Source organism: Pleurodeles waltl, chromosome 1_2 (assembly GCF_031143425.1).
Source record: "Pleurodeles waltl isolate 20211129_DDA chromosome 1_2, aPleWal1.hap1.20221129, whole genome shotgun sequence".
In the NCBI taxonomy this organism is placed as follows: domain Eukaryota; kingdom Metazoa; phylum Chordata; class Amphibia; order Caudata; family Salamandridae; genus Pleurodeles; species Pleurodeles waltl.
In genome coordinates, this window is record NC_090437.1 from 601,408,004 (window position 1) to 601,422,841 (window position 14,838).

A 14,838-nucleotide genomic window follows, 5' to 3' on the forward strand; every position below is an offset into this window, starting at 1 on the left:
TACACACATAACAATCTTTTGCATCCATAGTGTCAACATATTCACTCAGCAAGCAATAGAAAACATTAGTTGATAGTTCCCCTTTTACGTTAGTTCCCTCATGCAAATATCTTATGTCCTGCTCGAACCTCTCCCAAGCTGTTAGTGTAGCAGCGGTCTCATGAATTGTAGCATTGTTAGTTTCACTCTTATCCACCAATGGCATTCCCACAATCAGAACTATAATGAATATCACACACGCGACACCCAAACCAACACACAAACATTTACAACGCCTACTTCCCCTATTATCATCTCTAATGTTAGCCATGATCTGTAAAGAATCAGAAAACTAAGTATTATAAGTTCAAACAACAACCAACAGAGGATGGTTAAAGCCTTTTTTTTTTTCTCCAGCAAGTTAAAGCAAGCGAAAGTCTTTCTTCAGCAATTATTTACAGCTTTCAGATTCACTCCCAGGATCCTTGTCAATTCAGGTTAGCAGCTTGTCAAAACCAGTTCTCAAAAGTCCATTCAGGTTAGCAGTGTCACATCCAGTAATTTATCAGTCTCTTTTCTCAGCTTTCTTTGGCTCAATCTTCACATCAACACAGTCTCTTTCTCTGGTCAGACTCAGGTACCAAAGTACCGACCTGGGACTTCTCGATGAAAACAGAACGCCAAGAACTCCTGTTGCCACTCAGCTGACATTGCATATGCCCATTCAGGACCTGCGTACCTTCTGTTTCCTACTCTCTTTCGTTTCAACTTGCAACTCTCCTTCCCTCAGTTCTTCTGTCCTTGTAGTATCGACTTCTCCCTCTATTGCATCTTCAACAACCACTTTTCCCTTAGTCACTTGCAATTCTGGCCACTTATCTCCTTTCAGTGTCTCTCTGGTCTTTGATCTTCCTTGTGGCAGCTCGTCGCCCTCCTCTGACTATGGTGTTTTCTCCTGATGGACCTGCAATTTGCTCAGGAGGAGTCTGGACACTCTGATTCTCTTCCACCTCAACTCCTTCGCCTTCTGGGTCTGTCAGGGGCTCAAATTCTTGTCTGTATCCGTCTGCTTCTGGGAGAACCTTCGTCTGACTCGGTCCTCCTGGCGCCTCAGTTGAGATAGGCTCACTGTCACCACTCTGGGTCTCTTCTCTTTCGCCTCTTATTGGAGTGACTAAGCCGTCCTCAAAGGGCTCGCCTTCTGTTTCAGTTCCCCTTTGATTACTCTCCGCCCCTGAGACTTCCTTTTTTGTTGCTGTTACTTTTGACAATTCAATTTCCTCATCAGATGGGCACGTCACTTTTTTTGTGTGACTGCCATGGATCCAGTTTGGAATTCCCGCACACTTCACAGCAGTAGTGGTCGTTAGTATTACTTGATATGGCCCCTTCCAAAGTGGCTCCAAATACGACTTCCTCACATGTTTCTTGATGACAACCCAGTCACCAGCTTTCAGGTTGTGACCTGGATCATTTAGCGGTTGCAGTGTGGTAGCTTCCACCTGATGAGAGAAAGAGCGGACCATGTCAGCCAGACCCTTGCAGTAGTCCAACACCATATCATCTGTGATATTCACAAGAACATTTGCAGGCACTGCGGGCAGTCTCATAGCTCGGCCCATGAGAATTTCATGACGAGACAGTCCTGTTTTCTTGTTGGGTGTGTTTCTCATTGACATTAGCACCAAAGGTAATGCATCAGGCCATTTCAAATTTGTAGCTGTACACATTTTTGCCATTCTCAACTTCAGGGTACCATTCATCTGCTCCACTAATCCTGAGGCTTCAGGACGGTAACTACAATGCAACTTCTGCTCGCTGTTTAATGCTGCACACAATAGCTTAATCACCTTGTTGTTGAAGTGACTTTCCCTATCTGATTCCAAGGAGATCGGAAACCAGAAACATGGTATCAATTCCCTAAGCAGCAGCTTCGCTGCTGTGAGACTGTCATTTCTGCATGTAGGGTAAGCTTCAATCCAGTGACGAAAGATGCACACAATCACTAATACGTATCTCAGTCCTCCACACACAGGCATTTTGATAAAATACAACTGCATCCTGCTAAATGGACCTCCTGCTCTCCCAAAGTCGCTCAAATTCACCACTGTCCCTTTCCCCGCATTCATCTGCTTTACCCGCATTCAGATGATGCACCTGTGACAAATCACTTCTGCGGCTTGTCTGAACTTTGGGTTAAACCAGTCAATTTTGAAACAACAACCTGATCATGACTTCTCTCCCAATATTTGCTTGCCTATGGTAAAACCTTACGAACTGTGACAGAAGACTGTTTGGCAAAACCATCTTCCCTTCATCTGAAACCCACAAATCATCTGGTCTTTGTACACATTGCATCCTAACCCAAGAACGCTTCTCATCTTTGCAGGCATGTCCCTGCAACAGTTTCAATTCTTCCAACGTGTCAACCACCCTTAATGCGTAACCTGTGCATGTCTCATTTTCTGTTTCAGGTAACAATTCCCACTAATCTTTGAATGATATACAGTTCAATGCGCAAACCCTTGCGACTTGATCCGCATATTCATTTTCCATTGACACAAAGTCTTGTGATTTCAAATGAGCGCTGCATTTTACCACGGCAATTTCATGAGGTAACTGAATTTGTGTGCAACAACTCCTTAATTCTTTCATCATTTTTCACTTAAGAACCAGAAGAGGTCAGGAAACCCCTCTGTGACCATAGTTGGCCAAAATCATGAACAATTCCAAATCCGTATCTGCTATCAGTATAGATGGTTACTCTCAATTCGGCAGCGGCATGGCAAGCTCTAATAGGAGCAACCAATTCTGCCAATTGAGCAGAATACACTCTCTCAAGCCAAGACGCTTCCAGGATACCAGTGATCGTACACACTGCGTATCCGGCTTTCAGCACTCCTACTGAGTCTCTCAAACATGAACCATCAACAAAGATAATGTCATTTTCTTCAAATTGGGTATCGTTAATATCAGACCTCGGTTTCGTGCATATTTCTGTTACCTCAACACAATCATGTTCTACATCATCAGCATCCTCAACTTCTGTATTTTCATTTGGAAGCAAAGTTGCCGGGTTCAGCACTGTACATCTTTTCAACGTTACATTTGGTGACCCCATTATGATCGTTTCATATTTCGCCAGTCTTGCATTTGTCACATGCTGCGTTTTGGTACGTGTTAACAAGATCTCAACTGAGTGTGGGACCATAACTGTTAAAGGATGTCCCATCACTATGCCTGCACATTGTGCAAGGCTTTGGCCAACTGCTGCTACTGCACGCAGACAACCCGGTAAGGATGCTGCAACTGGGTCCAAAGTAGCTGAAAAATATGCTACTGGTCAGTTTACACCTCCATGGACCTCTGTCAGGACAGACAAGGAACATGCATCACGTTCATGACAAAACAGGACAAAAGGCTTCGTGTAATCAGGCATACCTAAAGCTGGAGCCCTGCACATACACTCTCTCAACTCGATAAACGCCTTCATTTCTTTCTCTGTCAGTGTTAGGACATCTGGCCCATCCTTAACCGTCAGTCTCACCAATGGCTTGGAGATGACTGAGAAATTCAATATCCACTGGCGACAGAAGCCCACCATTCCTAGAAACATTCTAACGTCTCTCTGTGTCATTGGGGGATTCATCTGCAATACGGAGGTCACTCTTTCCCTGTATAACTTCCTGGACCCTTTCTCAATTAGATGACCTAAGTATTTTACCTCTTTCTGACAATACTGCAGCTTCTTTGGGGACACTTTGTGCCCATTCTTTCCCAAGTAGTTCAGTAAGGCAATCAAATCATATTTGCAGTCATCTCTCGTTTTGGATGCAATCAACAAATAATCAATGTACTGCACTAGAGTCGATTGGAAAGCTAATTCCAATGACTCCAAATCCTTCTTCAGTATCTGATTGAAGATGGAAGATGATTCCGAAAACCCTTGAAGAATTTGACACCAACTGTAGACCTTGTCCAAGAATTTGAAACTAAAAAGAAATTGGATGTCCTCATGAAGAGGCACAGAAAAGAACACTTGGGACAAATCAACTACTCTGCGTTGCATGGAACCTGAAACATGATCACAGATAGATTTGGCACCACTGGACAACATTTGACCACTATGTCATTAATTTTTCTCAAGTCTTGGACAATTCGAACTTCCCCACAAGGCTTTCTCAGTCCCATTATTGGTGAATTACATGGACTGCTCATTACTTCTTTCAAGACTCTTTGATTCACAAAGTCCGCAATTAACTGCGCTACCTGTATAAGGACATCTTGTGCCATGTGGTACTGCGGTACCTGGGGGAACACAGCATTCGGCTTCACACTAACTTTAACAGGTTCTACTCTTTTTATCAGACCCACTTCCTTTCCTGTCAAATCCCACACTTTCTCTCTGACTGTCCCCTGCAAATCTGCTGGCAGATCAGTCACTGTGAACATTGGGAAGAAGTTAATCAGAGGATTCTCCTCATCTGTCGTCTCCGTTTCAGGATCTGAAATCTGACCATCATCCCCCTCATCATAACTGTTTGTCTGCACCTCAATTCCTTCATTGGAACAGGTGATAGAACATCTTGTCTTGCACAGTATGTCTCTTCCCAGTAGGGACACCGGACTCGAATCACAGACTACGAACCTGTGCAACCCCTGGAAAGTACCAATCTCAACCTGAGATCGGGTTAGTCAAAAGTTGATTTGCCACTCCTACTACCTTGACTGTACGTCCCGAAAGAGGCAGCTTTGGAACCTCTGCACTTCTGACTGTAGAGCGTGTAGCTCCTGTGTCAACCAAGAATGAGAATTTGTGACCCATCACTTTCCCTTGCACGTATGGTCCCCTCTGATCTACCTCTAAGGACGCTGCAAGCCTACACTCTTCCCCATCTGAGCTCTCATCCGACCACTCATTGTTTATTCCATTCTCAGCACGCAATGGGGACTGTTGTACTGCGTTATTTTGACTCATTCCTTGACCTGTGACCTGTTGAGGAAGCATCACCTGTTGCTGTCCCATTGGTGCTAAGGGCAACTGCATTTGCTGTCTAGGTACCAAAAGAACCTGCTGTTGTATTTGCTGCATCTGCACTGGTTGTACATGTGGCATCTGCACTTGTTGCAATGGTTGAAGACCCTGCATCTGAACCATGTTATTCTGAAAGTTCAGATTAGGACCTCTCATCCTTGGTCCTTTAACATTTTGGAATGCATTGACATCATTGCTTTGTTGAACAACACCCTCCTGCACCATCATCGGGCACTCCGGCTTCCAGTGTCCGACACCCCCGCAAGCATGACAAGGTAACACCTTCTTCATCCCCTGCACATCATTTTGAACCACTACGGTATTCAAGTCTGGACCATGGTTCACAAAACCTCCTCGACCTCTGCCTCTCACTTGCGCCTGAAACATCCTGTTTCCTTGAGGCTGTTGCACCATCTGCTGTAGACCATTTTCCTGCATCCCTGCTTGTGCTGCCTTAATTTGCATTAACATCACTTTCTCCTTTAACTTTCTCTGCTTCATCTCAATTTCGTCACTACAGTATTTTGCATACTGCAACACCTCAACAAACGGCTTCGCTTGCCAACAGATCAAATGATTCTTAATCATCTGACTAATCTCAGGTCTCAAACCGTCAACAAACCTGAACACAAGGTGATTCATGTCCTTCGCCTCTATGACATCTGTACCACTGTAGTGCTTGAACACCTTCAACAATCTCTCATAGTAGGCATGTATCGACTCTTTGGCCTCTTGCGCCACTCGATCAATCTTTTGTCAATCAATATTTTGCGACAACACCTTCTGCTTCAAGAACTCAATCACCTTATAGTAGTACTTCATCACCTCAGGAGACGATGCTACTGTGGCTCCATCCTTTGCTGGTTCCGCGGTTGGCCAATCCAAACTCCTCTTGCACTCAAGCCACAAATCAGCTGGAACTATAATCTCAAAGAGAGTATTCAGGCCTTCCCAAAGACACTTCGCAAGCTTCACAAACCTATCTGTCTGCTGGTACCACTCTATTGGCTTCTCCCTCAGCCTGGGAAAGTAATTTGTGAATGACAGAATGCCACCTCTAGACTATGGTACATGGACAAGAACCCCTCTTGCCGTCTCTCTCATTGGTAGCATCTTTATTGTGCATGTGTCCGGCATTGGTTTCGCCTGCTGTTGCTCCGGGCAGTCACTTTTCCTTTTATTTCTTTTCTTTGCCTATCTGCCTTCCCACTTCTCTAATGCTCCCCAAACTTGTGCACTCCGCAGTATTTCTTTAAGGCGTGCCTTCATCCCAGTAGGCCTCATGTGATCAAAATCCTTAGGCTCAAAGTCTAATCTGTAACTCCTCTTCAGATGTTTTGTATTGTCTAAGTCTATGCTGTATTTATCTGCCAGATTTGCCAACTTCTGGTGCACCTTGATCACTTCTTTAGTTATCTTTTTGGGCACAGATACCTCAATTCTGCTTCAGTGTATGATATAGCCTGTTCACTCCCATGCTCCCTTCAACTAGTTCATTTGCCTCCATGCCCAGCCTCACAAAATTCAAGTACTCTTCCCTCTCCGACCGCTGTGCTGTTGCAGGGGTAGTCTGTAGTGAATTTAACTTGTCTAACCACTCATTCAGTTGTTGCGCAGTTAAGCCTTGCAATGAGATATTTCCAGCCAGTATCATTGGTGTTTGCAGTACATTCTCACTTGAGATCTGCGGAGTCAGCAGTCCCAAACCGGACTGTCTCATGGTATCTGGAGGAACCCCAATCGGACTGAAGTCTAACAAGGACCTAGATCTCTCTATTGTCTGTTCCACTGGTGTCATCCCTTGAGAGCTCCCTACGAACCCTCCTCTTGTCATTTCTTGGGTCATTACTCCCTGGTCACATACACCAGACTTCGCCTGTGCATACAATGGTACTAGTGGACCAACTGTAATAGGTAAGGATATGGCGGCTCGCGCCTGCCTGCTTCCCAAAACCTGTGGAGCATTAGCCCCGATATTCTGATTTATTATTGGTGCTGCAGCTAACTGCGGTCCCATGACAGAGGTTTAATTCGGGACCATCTGTTGCTGTGCCTGAGGCAGTAAAAGTGGAGTTGGCTCAGTCTGTATTAGCTTCGGTCTCGTATATGCCGGATCTGACGGCACCATCAAATTCTTAGTAGTCTCTAATATTGGGACATCAGGGTTGAGCCTCTGAACCGGTGGTGGCTGCAACTGTGTCTGCATCTCTGGAGCAGTAGACACACTGAGACTGTTCTGTTTTGGAAGGGGTGTTGCAACTGTATTTACCTGTACCGTGTTTGTTGTCCCCTGGTTCTGCGTCAAATTTACAGGACCTGCACTAGTACTTGGTCTATTATCATCTAAGGCATATGGCGGTGGTCGATCTTGTAGCAACTGATTAAGGAACTCATCATCATCTGAGTCATCTGCCTCTGCCCAGGACTTCTTAGTCTCCTTTTCTTTGCTAGAACCCTTATCCGTCTTACAAGTGGCTTTCCCTCCTTGGGTTCTACCTTCTTGAGCTATCGCTGGAAACATCCTAACTCCGTCTATTGTATCTCTACTCCAAACCCTCTGCTCACTATCCCACCTAGCCTCCTCTAGTGTCTTTTCAGCTTTCCTCATTCTCCTCTCAAATTTGTGTTGCCGTTGTCGTATGGCCATCAGTTCCCAAATTGCTAATGCCTCAAACTGTGCTGGCCTCGGAGGTGGCTTTAGTTCATTTAACACCCTCTGCAAATTTTCCAAAATCATTATATTGAACGTTCTCTGCTCCGGAAACGCAAAACACCCTTCTTTCTCTGTCATTTTTCACCATTGCTTTAGCCAAAGACATGGCGCGACTCCCCTCTCCTCCATTACAGCATAAGCCGGTGTATCCTCTGGCAGTGTAGGCTCCCCTACACTCGTGGTAATGTACACATCTCCCCTCAAAGCGCTCTTTAGAGCCTTGAAAAACTTCATTTTTACATCTTTTATTTTGTTTACAATCGAATCAGGAAGTGACTTTAATTCCCAGAACTCTCTTTGCCCACCTTCTCAACCAAATGCCTCTCATGGAAGGCTGCCAATCTGTGCGCGACCCTTCTTACTAACTGACCTGTCCCAGCGCGGCTCCAATGACATCACACTCAAACACACTGCGGCTGACAGTCTTGCAGCTTGTCTTCCTCACTCTTAATTCACACCAAAACTAATGCAATATATTGCGAGCACTAACAAAAACTTAAATTTGCCGGTTTACTACAGGGAAGGGTAACACAATCGTTTCAGAACTTTACAGATATTTTGCTTAGCCTCTGCCACTACTCTCTCCTTCTCAGATCCCACACTCGCAAGCAAAATTTGACCCTAAAATTCTACTCTCGACTTGTCAATGGGTTGTTCTAGTGCACTTTAGGATTCGCCAAATCTCCATCGAAGTTTTCATTCACTCACCTTGACTCAAACTCGACTCGTCAACCACGCCTGATTGACCTATTAAACCGCGCAAATTACAACATAAACTCCGGAGTCTCAGACCACGCAGGGTCCATACATCACCAACAACCATGTGGAAAATTTTGAGCACAAAGTGCCACACTCACATGAAGTTCGCCGACTTCCCTACTCTCACACTACGGAGTACGCACACTCCTATTAAAATATCACCTGGCCTAAAATTCTCACAAACCTCACAATTCACCTGCGGTATGCATAAGCTGTGCAAGCGCAAACCCTACGTCACGCACACTATCACTAGAACGCCGAGAACATACCCAACTCACTTCGGCAAGATCCGAGATTCCGGGAAAGTCATTTGGGATTTAGGGGCACATCATCTCTCCAATTTGCATTATTTCAAAAACAATTTTCAAACAGCGGTCCCTCATCCTAGGGCCCCAAAGGGCTGAAACCGTCCTCTGCTTCCAGAACTGATAGCGCGTCAAAACCTTGATAATTTATCTTGCAAGGAGACACGTTTTAGGCCGATGAATCTTTTGACCACGTTTGGGAACTTCCCAGAACGAGATATCTGTTTAGGATTGCAATCAATAGATCAATAACCTCATCAATATTCACAATAACTAATCAATCAAACTAATCAATAACATTAATAAGAATAAAACACACCATGGCCCTTCAGCCATGGAAAACCACACAAATCTATTAAGATTTAGGATATTTATTCCCTATTAGTTACACTCTAGTATCATATTTATTAGTTGCAATATCAATAAGCACATCAATACCACCATAACTTGGCAACTCGAGTAAGACTTTATCAAAGCATAGGTCATGAACATTAGAACAACGCACAACATTAACATGAGTCAACTTTAGCAGAGTATCATTAGTACATTATTCAACAAAGCAAGAATTCAGTCATTTGTCTATTTGCATCCGATATTAGTGAACTCCTTGAATAACCTCGAATTAGCATCAGCACGTTGGGCTTCATGCAAAACAATTTAGCAACATGAATTTGGAAAACATCTAACTATGGTCTCTATCAAAAGAGCAGTTGGTACCTAGAAAGAAAAAGCAAACAGACAATTACAATTTATCATCAGATAGTTACCCATCCGAATGAGTCAGCAAGCAGGGTCAAACCTCATCTTCAGGACCTCAGTCGATTCGCCACCAGCCAGGATAGACAGGTAAGTCTCAGTAGGGCATAGTAAGAAAATACTCTTCCCTCATAAGGAGGAGAAGTGCATATCGGACAAGGAATAAAGTGGGGATGGTTTAAGGTATAAGACTGCCAAAGACAAAGTCTCTCAGAATGGCAAAGGGTGATGAAGGATGGCTTCAAGAGTAGCAACGTAATGGCTCCGTAATGGCTGATTTCTCCTAGGGTCACGCCGTTATATCAAAGTTGTCGGACAAGTCTCTACTTTCCCATTGGGCAATATTTGGTGCATCATTATCTCTGTCCAATAATCCGTCACACACCTTAGAAGAATTTTCACCTAACACAGCTCTCATGCAGTTGATTGGCTCCTGTGATTGACGTCTTCAACGGGTGGAATGTCAGGTAGGAAAAGTTACACTTGTCGCTCCAGTCGGTAGTTCCATTGTCTTCTCCTAGACCTGGCGACCTTGCACCTGTTGCGAATTACACTGTTGCATTCGGCAAGAATGTCTCCTTGAGAAATTCGGGTCCCATGAGAAAGAATTTACTACGATGTGTGGCTACACACATATCTCTAGCTTCTGGAAAAGTACAGCTTCGTGTCCTTCAGGAAAGCAGCACATTGCACGTTAGAAAAACACAATTAGTATGAGACCAGGCAGCTAGGCCCAGACCCTCGCTAAAATAAGGCTGAGTGAGTAATTTAGCATAACCCTAATACATAACTCTTACATTAGTACACTGTTAAACTCATTATTAGTCAGTCACATTAGTCATTTGTATATATTGGTGGCCACTCCCCGTGGGCATATTTCAAACACGTACATTCTTCTTCTTCTAGGTTAACATATCTTCTACATGGCTTCATTACACATTATATTGCAAGCTTTTCATGTTAATGTTAATTCCAAAAGTCACACTTCAACACTCTTAGCATCCCTCTTATGGGATGAAAGATGAGCCATACCTTCAGAAGAATATATTTAGGTAGAACAGCATCCCAGAAGAGAGATGCTGCCTGTAGAGAAAATTTACTGCTTCGTTGTATCCCTCTGGCAATTGAAATTAAGTTTAAACTTCTTTGCCTGAACTATAGGTACTTTTAATTTTCTCTACTGATTGTCCTTCACAGGTATCAGGCTAAAGCTACTCCTTGAGACTATTTTAGGAAAATGCTCAAACTATCCCTTCAAAAGTGACTTTGGGGGTTATTCTAACTTTGGAGGAGTGTTAATCCGTCCCAAAAGTGACGGTAAAGTGACGGATATACCACCAGCCGTATTACGAGTTCCATAGGATATAATGGACTCGTAATGCGGCTGGTGGTAAATCCGTCACTTTTCCGTCACTTTTGGGACGGATTAACACCTCCTCCAAAGTTAGAATAACCCCCTTTATGTCCAGAATTTATAATACATCACAATCTGAGAAAGAGGATTTAGTGACCGTGGGCCCCACTAGTAATAATATAGTGTCCTTCAGAGGCTTTAATCTGAATAAAACTGTTCTCAAGTCAAAGATCCTATTGCAAATCATACCTAGTCAACTGGCTCCTTCTCTTCCCTTCCACCCAGAGTTATAGGCATTGAGGACCAAAACCAAGTTGTGCCTTATAAAATATCTCACTCACTCCTGCAATTCAAAAAAGAAAATGAAGACTCATATTTAGAGAACAGCAGGCAATATCCCCTACTTGTTTATCTGAAATAGTTAATTCGTTAACTGACATTCAGTAATTTGGCCATATTTATTTATTTAGTTATTTATTTATGTATTTATTTATTTATTTCTGTATATATTTTAATCTGCCACAATGTTTTACTTTAATATTGGCTTTGCCACAAAATAGTTTTGTGCTCTGGTTGAAATGTTTGTTTATGTCGCCATAGAGACCAGGCCATTTGTTTGTCTTACATTTTTGACCTCCCATAAAGCTTACATGCTTTGCAAAAGCACGTCAATATTTTAACAAGAATAAACAGACCATCCCTTCACCCCCCTTTGAGATGTGTTGCCTCTGGATGAAAAAGATGTATGTATTTTTATGGACGAGTTTTATGCTAAGATTTGGCTGAAGCTGGGTGTTGTGTTTTATAGTGTCTGGCGATCATACGCTTGTCACAGCGGGTAGCTTTTTGTAATGAAAATACTCTAAGTCCTCAAAATTGCTGACCCAGTTTGCATAATTTAATACATTCTTGAAAATATCGCACTGACGTGAAAATGTTATATTGTTCCCAGAAGTAACTTTGAGCGAGATGAGCAGAAAAGAAGCCATTCCATCACCATGCGGGAAATGAAGCTGGAGCGTGACGTCATTGCAATAAAGCTCCAAGAAACAGCCCTTCAGCTCGAGGAGCTCCTCCAGCAACAGAAAACATGGGTGTACCACATGCAGGGGTAAATCCATTCCGTTTGTAAACTAACCAGGCTTACGCGTGCACCTTTCTTTCTTTTAGGTGTGTGCTTCTGTGAACACTTAATGCACCTCAACTCCACCGTATTACTTTTATTTGTGTAATCATATCTTGTTTACTAATCTCATCCAGTCGCTTTGGTTTGCTTTTCATATGTCAGGTTGTTTTCTGTATGAACATGTATCGTTTTCAAACTAAAAATCACTTTCATTTCAATGCGTCAAGTCTCTAAAAGCAAAATCAGTTCTTCACAAAGGGCTGATTAGGTCATTGGCGGATGGGATACACCGTCACAAACATGACGGATATCTCCTCCGCCATATCACAAGTTCCATTATATCCTATAGAACTTGTAAAACGGCGGGCGGGATGTCGATCACGTTTGTGACGGAGAATCCCATCGGCAAAGGTCGTAATGAGGCCAAAAGTGTTGATATGGATATTTTCCAAAATACTGCATTGATTACAACATTGTCTATCTGATGGACAACATGTGGTATGGCTATTTCTCTTTTTATCGTTAGGCTTAGACTGGGGTACAATGTGTTTTAAGTGGCTTAAAATGGAATCAAGGGACCTGATCCACAAAGGAAACATATAGGGGCATATTTATACTCCGTTTGCGCCGGAATTGCGTCGTTTTTTTGACACAATTTCGACGTAAAACTAACTCCATATTTATACTTTGGCGTTAGATGCGCCTAGCGCCAAAGTCCATGGAGTTAGCGTCATTTTTTAGCGTGGACACCTACTTTGCGTTAATTATATGCAAGGTAGGCGTTCCCGTCTAAAAAATCGACTCCGAGCCATGTGCGTCGGATTTATACTCCCGGGCAAAATTCACGCCCAGGAGTGGGCGGGTCAAAAAAAATGACGTCCGGCCGCTTTTGCGCCGTTTTTTAGCGCCTGCAAAAGGCAGGCGTTAAGGGACCTGTGGGCTCTGAAGGAGCCCAGAGGTGCCCTCCCATGCCCCCAGGGACACCCCCTGTAACCCTTGCCCACCCCAGGAGGACACCCAAGGCTGGAGGGACCCATCCCAGGGACATAAAGGTAAGTTCAGGTAAGTGTTTTTTTTTTTTTTTTTTTGTGGCATAGGGGGGCCTGATTTGTGCCCCCCTACATGCCACTATGCCCAATGACCATGCCCAGGGGACATAAGTCCCCTGGGCATGGCCATTGGGCAAGGGGGCATGACTCCTGTCTTTGCTAAGACAGGAGTCATTTCTATGGGGGTTGGGAGTGAAAAAAAATGGCGCAAATCGGGTTGAGGCGAAAAAATTGCCTCAACCTGACTTGCCCCATTTCTTGACGCCCAAGCCCCATATCCCCCTACGCCGGCGCTGCCTGGTGTACGTCGTTTTTTTTAACGCACACCAGACGGCGCCGGCGGCTAACGCCGACTAACGTCATTCAATAAATACGGCGCCCGCATGGCGCTTCAGAATGGCGTTAGCCGGCGCTAATTTTTTTGACGCAAAACTGCGTTGGCGCAGTTTTGCGTCAAAAAGTATAAATATGGGCCATAATTTTGAGTAAGTTACAGTTTTGAGTAAGTTTTCTCATGTTTGGCTATTCACCAAATGCGAGTAAAAGTTACACTTGTGGAGTAAATTGACACTCCGATTTTGTGAATAGTTAAAAAGTGGTAAACTTCCCTAAGCGTGTAGATTATTCAAAAGTGCACAGCCCAAGAGCCCTTCAATTTGGTGAAAATGTGATTTACACTTTTGGAATAAATTTGCACTCAGATTTTGGGAATAACCAAAAAGGAGTAAACTTACTTGAAAGGTAAGTTACCTATGCAAATCAGGACCCAAATGTCAGAAGTACCACATTTTGCTCCATGAGTGCGTCATGCTGCTTTCTCCAAGATCTGAAACAGAGCACACTTATAGCATAGTGATGTTGCCTGGCTGTAATTGTATGCTGTACTAATTTCAAATCAAAATAGCTATATTGAAATTGTTACTTATCGAAGTACTCTGTCAGTGGACATTCATATACAAGAAAGCTGAAACACTTTTGCAAGCCAACTAGTTGTTTCTATGTGCCATGTTCAACAATTTCAGAACATACCTCAAAGCATTTATGAGAATACCTCCATTGGGGCACCAAATTACACTTAGGCACAGATCTACTAAGATTTTGCATCTGGGTTGTGTCACTTTTTGGTGCACCCTGAAGTAAAATCTATTTTGGTATTTACAAAGCCATGCAAAGACTGATTTGCATGGCTTTGCATTTTTGCACTAGTGCTGCCTTGAATTACCTTGCATCAGGTAGCTGTTAAATGGGTGGACAAGGGTGTTCCCGTACATCCACCCATGCATTTTGACACAAACCCATATTTACAAGACCTCGTAAACATATTTTGTGCTAAAACGGTGTGCCTACCTGAAGCTGGCGTAACAAGAAATATCTTTATTTTTCCTTGTTACCTTTTCTTTTCATGTGTGCTGCATTGTGCAACACACATACAGAGGGACAAGCCTCAAAGCCTGCAGCAAGGGAAAACTATCCTAACTGCTATACAAGCACCCTTACGCCCTGGTAGCCCTGGTACAAAGGTGCCTATGTTGGCACTAAGCAAACCAAAGATAGAACAGACCTGCACCATAATTTTGTAAATATGAGGCAGTTTTTCTCTTTCCCTTTCATCTAATGTAGTGCAGCAATTTACCTTGCTGCTTTGCATCAAGTCTTAGTAATTCTGCCCCTTGGTGTTTATCCAAACTGGTGAAAATAACAGTAGGCAGAAATGATACATAACTCAAATGACAACATTTCACACCATTAAAGATCTAAGCTT

At 43.4% G+C, this 14,838-nt stretch overlaps 1 protein-coding gene across 3 annotated transcripts in view; it reads left to right on the top strand.

Moving 5' to 3' along the window:
* LOC138301878 (hyaluronan-mediated motility receptor-like) overlaps positions 1–14,838 on the top strand; it is a 182,133-nt gene that overhangs the window by 137,308 nt on the left and 29,987 nt on the right. For all 3 annotated transcript variants that reach the window (XM_069242368.1, XM_069242372.1, XM_069242364.1), the window contains exon 5: positions 11,854–12,012. In XM_069242368.1, coding sequence (XP_069098469.1) covers positions 11,854–12,012 — 159 coding nt within the window. The remainder of the gene's footprint in view (positions 1–11,853; positions 12,013–14,838) is intronic.